Source organism: Leptopilina boulardi, unplaced genomic scaffold (assembly GCF_019393585.1).
Source record: "Leptopilina boulardi isolate dan_hultmark-lab unplaced genomic scaffold, ZJU_Lbou_2.1 LbouV2_327, whole genome shotgun sequence".
NCBI lineage: Eukaryota > Metazoa > Arthropoda > Insecta > Hymenoptera > Figitidae > Leptopilina > Leptopilina boulardi.
The window spans coordinates 3,108,778-3,114,930 of record NW_026137893.1 but is presented as its reverse complement, the minus strand read 5'-3'; the positions used below and the strand labels follow the sequence as shown (position 1 = coordinate 3,114,930).

Below are 6,153 nucleotides of genomic sequence, written 5' to 3'. Positions count from 1 at the left end.
GAGATTTTGGTGAGTGGGGAGAATGGCTAACTTCCAAATATCCTACTAAAGTTTGTTAAGGCTGTTCTATAATATTTTCTTGACATCGATAATTTTAAAAAATGACCAGAAAATAAAATTAAGAGGAAGAAGAAATTCAATGAGTGAGACTAGTGACGTATTGGATTCAGTGGATGAAAGCAAGTGTTTTATACTAGATAATGAATAATTGTGGGGAAAATACATGAGGAAATAGACAAACATTAAAAATAAACAATAGTTTTTATTTTATAATATTTCTCTGTAAACTTAAATGTGTATTTTATGAACAATGAATATATTTTTCAATGTCAAAAAAAGTTGCGCAGAACAGTGCTTTTTAATAGAAGATAACATAACCTCAAAATTTAAGATAAATTTCAAGATATAATAGGCTTGGGGCAACTGTAACCTCAAAATTATGCCAAGATAAATAAATATATAACCTCAATTCTTAAACGTAGATCTATTTCTTACTTATCAGTTTAGAAAAATTAACCCAATAACTTGAGTTTTGTTATATTTATAATATATTCAACGTATTTTTTATAAAAAAAATTGTTTTCTAAAGTTTTAAGTATTTTTAGATTGCGATTCTATTATTTAAATATAGTTATATCTCTCTATCTATATCTTAAATAGGATCAAAAAAAAAAAATGTTTTAAAGGCACTTAATTACAACCTGACTATTTTAGTATTAATATGTATATTATGTATTTTGAATGCTTAACATTTGTTTAACATGCGAGAAAAGATGTTTAGATTTTTATCAAAAAAAAAAAAAAGAATTTTAACCCGCCATTATTATCTTCATATAAATAGTTCTTGATGAAATATTTGAGAATTTTAACAACACAATCTTGGGTATCGCCTAAATATAGATATAAATTTCTCGAAAGTATATTAGCAGAAGGCCAACCTCGTTAGCATCACCTGGTGCACCTGTACACTTTCCTAACTCATATGAAAACTATAACCCAGATTCAGAATATGTAGAGAAGAGAGGTTTGGATGAAAAAATAATAATAATAATAATCGAAAGGTACAGAAATTTTGCTGCTTATGAAAAAAGTTTTCTTACTTTACCATATTCTAACTGAAAGTCGATGCAAAAGTTAAAAAACAAAAAAAAAAAATTTTTTTTTAAGTAACACTGCAAAAGTCCTAGTAGTAGCCTATAAATATTTGAATGAAATATTGTGATTTCCATTTTTTTAAAATATTTTCGTGAAAAAAAGGTGGGTTTAAAAATAAAAAATAGTTTTTTTTTGCAAAATAGCAATTTTTTCTTTATTTCTTTTTACATTAAAATAAAGTTTAAGATTTTATATATAATATCAAATAAACGAAATACAAAACAGTTTTTTTTTTTGAAATAATAATTAATAAATTAATAAAAAATTAAATATTTTCTAGGACTTCATTAAACTTAATTATTATTGTGCATAATTTTTTTATTTCACCTAATTCTTATTTAGCTAAATCTTCATTACACCCAAATCTTATTTGGCCTAATTTTTTATTTTACCCAATTCTTATTTAGATGAATTTTTTATTAATTTATAATTTTTATACTAATGTCCTTTGGGGTAAATATTTTCTTGTTGTTCTTTCTTCACAATCACTTTCCACTGATTCATTACTTTCTTTTCTAATAAGTTGTCTACTATATCGAGAATAAAATATACACATAAAAATGATAATAAAAATAATAATAATTAATAAAATAATTAAAATTCCTAAAATAATGAAAATAAAATAATAAAATTCATTTGTTTCACAAATATTGTCAGTCATTAAATATGTTTCCAATTCCAATAGACTACAATCATTTTTATTATTTGGACACGATGAAATTTGCAATTTTTTATTATTATAATAATTAAATAAAATTGATGAAATTTCACTTAAATTCAATTCAATTGGTGAAAAATTATTAAATTTAGAATTAATAATTGTTGTTTTCATTGGATATAAAGTAACAGTTTTTGTACGTAAAACACATTTTGATGATAATTTCAAAAATCCTGTATTTCGTAATTTTATATATTTAGGATCTTTATTATCACATAATATTTCAGTTGTTTCTTCATTTGGCAATGAATATAACCAACCACCTAAACTTTCAATTGCCATCCACGATGGTTTATAATTAAATGAAATTCTAATATTACATTTTTTAAAAATATCCATTGATATTGCATTTAATAATTCTACATCACAATTCATTAATTCTGTAACACTATAGTGCGCCTCAATTAAATAACAATAATATCTACCGGCAATTTTATGACAATTTTTTAAAATATTTTTCTTCAATGGAAAATAATATTTTTTATGTTCATCAATTGCAATAAATTGTGTATTTGGTTTAATATAAGCATAACCTGTTCCATTATTTAAAATTTCTTGTTTCCTATAAATTGGATGCATTCGATAAAGAATGTATTTGGTTTTTTTTGATAATGGAATTTCCAATGTAACATGAAGTTTATCATTATCAACTATTTTATAAGACATTGATGAAATACGAATAATATCAGGAATATTTATCTCATCAATTGTCATTGGAAATTGTAAATTTTTATTTAATTTTTCCACTTTATTAATAATATTCAATAATTGTTTTTTTTTCAACAAATAAGAATGTATTTTACCTTGTTGTATTGAATGAACAACAATTAACATTGCCTCTAAATATTTAATATATTCCTCAATACTTTTCTCCAATGACAATGATGCTTCATTAAGAATTAAATTTAATTTTTGATAATACATTAATTCATCTAATTCTTTAGAATTATTTAATGGATTATTTAAATGATCCTTTAATAATTTTAATTCTGTTAAAATTTGTGGTTCTAATTGATTAAAATTTTCAAGTTCTGCTTTTATAGTATTTGTATAATTGTCAAAATTTTCTTCAATTAAATTTGAATTAAATTCAACAATTGTTACATTATTATTATTATTTAATAATTGACGTTTTTTACGTAAATTATTTAATGATTCATGTGTAATTGTTGATTTTGAATTTAATTCATTTACTTCTTCTAAAAGTCTTGATCTTATATTAACGGCCATTTCAATTTTATTTTTTAATCTTGCATGTTGAATTCGTTCATGACATCTAAATTGAGCTGATTCCTTACAATGAATTAGTGCTTTTTCTAACATTTCGGAAAATGTTTTAAGGGCATTTTTACAATTTATATTATCTAAAGTTATTAATATTTCCCATGTGTCGCTAATTATATGAAATGGTGTTATTTCTTCATAAAGCAATCCTGTTTTTACATTGTATTCAATATTTTTTATATCATTTTCTTTAAGACATTTTAATTCATTTCCCAGGAGAATTATTCCTATTATAATCATCCATATTGATTGATTCATTGTTTAAAAGACTGAAAAAAGAAAAATTTTTTTTTTAATTATTAAATATTGGGAAAAATTAAAGCGGTTCAATTTCATTCCTAATTGATAAAAAAATCATTGACATAACCTCAAATTAAAAATTATTTTTATCATTAAATAAAAATATAATTAACATTAATTTTGTTAAAGTTAAAATAAGTTTTATTTTCTTCAGTATAGTGTCACATTTCGGATGTTATATTTACCCATGAATGGAAGTTGTATAGTAGGGGATCCGAAATGTGACAGTCTATAAATGTGTATTATGACTCGTAATAAACAGAACTATAGTTAATTTCTTTTTTTTTTTTTATTTTGAAAATTGTAATTGAATTTTTCAGAATTTGATGAAATCAATATTGATTATAGTTATATTTATAATGTTAAAAAGAATATTTTCTTTTGAGATGGATTGTTCTCATTAAGAATGAGACACAATTGTCAGTTCTAATTCTTATCACCTTTGTTAATTCGTAAACGATAATTTTTGGTGTGATTATAATTAACATAAAAATATTCTTAATGTTAATAATCTATTATTAATGTACGAGAAATATTATTAAAATCAGTTTAATAAGATATAATTACTTTTGTATTGCTGCAACATAAAAAAAAAATTTTTCAACATTTATTTCAATATTCAAATTAAAATTCAATTAAAATATTTCAGAATTTAAAAAAATATTACTATAGTTTTTATTTTTTTCTTTTTAATCAGAAAACTTTATCTAACATATCTTTATTGTATTCAATAATATAAACTTCTACGTAACGCTTCGCACCTGTTTGAAAGTGGCCTTATAGCCTGCAAACAAATTTTTAGGTTATGTTTGCTTTTTTTACAGTGAAACTTTTTTTTTTAACCTAAAATTTGTTTGCAGCTTAGGTCCCTTTCAACGTGGAGAGTCACATATAAATAAATTATAAATAGATGAAACTGGGGGAATACAATTATAAAAATTCATAAAATATTTAATATTATTAATTTTGAAAATTCTCGAAATAAAAAATAAATTAAAAATAAATTTTACTTTTCAGAAATCTATTACATCTCTTCAAATAATATTTATATGATTGCAAAAAAAAAAAGATATAATTAAAAAATAAAATAATTGCTATTTTTTTCTATAATAAATAAATGAAAAAAATTAATTCTTTTATAAAAATAATTTTTTTTTACTAAAAATGAAAAATATAAAAATTGAATTTTCTTAATTAGAAATAAATTGTATAAAAAAATATAAATTACCTGCTTTTGTAACAATTTAATATGTGCAAAAGGAAAAAATCAAAATATTTTTGAAACCAAATTGTTAACTGTTTTTGTTTTTTTTTGTTCAAAGTAAACACAACATTTCTTAAAGAAGAAAAGAAATAAACTAACGATAAAAATATATCTAAAAAAAAAACCTTAAATTTACAGCCATATAATTATAATAATGAGATTTATAATTCGAATATAATATGTTACCTTATATTGTAAAGTTTTGTATAGTAAAATTTATTCATTTTTAATTATTATCAATTATATTTATCAAAAACTCCAAAGAATTCGTTAATTTATATAAATGTATAAATTTATAAATATATATATAAATATATTAAAATTATGTAATTATAATTTAAATAAATATATAAATATAAATAAACATATGTATAAATTTTTTCGCATATTTTTTTATGATAGTTTTCAAAATTTCTGATTTTTACTTATATATATTTTTTTTTGAATGTTTTTAACTTTCTTAAAAATTAATTTTAAATTTTATTTTTAAAAATTGAATAATAAATCAAAAAAAAATAAATAAAAAAAAAATTATTTTAATATTTAAAGTTATATAATTTAATTTTATAATGATAAAAGATTTTTTAATTAAAAGTTTTTAAAAAATTATTTTTATTGTTTTTTTTTTTTTATTAATTTTTATCTATATACTATATTCTTTTTTAAATTTTATTTTAAAACTTTCACCTGAAACGTGACCTCGACTTTTTAGAGACGGGTTAAATTTTTTTTTTTTTCTTATTAGAACATGAAAAGCAATTAAAAGCGGCACATTTAATAATTAGGATGATAAAAGCGTAAATCACTTCGCCGAAAATATAAAGTTAGGCGCTAGCGTACGTAAGTTCAGCTGGCATTAACTAACTCGCTAACTGGCCTCCTGAAGCAGGACGTCTTCATCATGTGAATGATCCAAGGCCCGGCTAATGTCTTTATTACCACGTTCGAGTCCCGAGGGCGCGAAGGGAAAGGAGAAACCGAGACAGAAAAATAAAAGTAAATAAAAAAAAAAGAAAAGAATTGCTCGATCGAATGAAGAAGGAGGAACGAAGCCTGAAGCGCGACTTTTTCGCACGCTCGTGAAGTATCAGCTTTATGGCATAGGCACAAGACCCACACGCGTAAAAAAATTTTTTTTTTCTCTTTTAAATTCCAACTAAAAAAAATTCTTTTTTTTTCCTTTTTATTATTTTAATTTTGTCTTTTATTCTTCATAATTTTTTGTGTAAATAATTGTTAATTCACTGCCACCTAGCGGAAGCGTCATTAACGATAAAAATTATCAAAAATACATTAGACATACAATCAATTACATAAATGCTGTAAATGTATAATTTTGGTTCAATGGTAATTTCAATTTGGTTTTAAATTCATATTTTCATTGAATAAATTTTGAAAATTTATTTTAAATAACCTCAAATTCATGGTAAAT

General features: G+C 21.8%; 1 protein-coding gene across 1 annotated transcript; it reads right to left on the bottom strand.

Moving 5' to 3' along the window:
* Positions 1-1,436: 1,436 nt before the first annotated feature.
* LOC127284836 (uncharacterized) lies at positions 1,437-4,794 on the bottom strand. Its single transcript, XM_051310527.1, has 2 exons — positions 4,686-4,794; positions 1,437-3,426 (listed from the first exon to the last, which is right to left on the bottom strand). The coding sequence occupies exon 2, from the start codon at positions 3,413-3,415 to the stop codon at positions 1,589-1,591; it is 1,827 nt and encodes a 608-aa protein (XP_051166484.1). The 5' UTR covers positions 3,416-3,426; positions 4,686-4,794; the 3' UTR covers positions 1,437-1,588.
* Between the last annotated feature and the right edge of the window lie 1,359 nt (positions 4,795-6,153).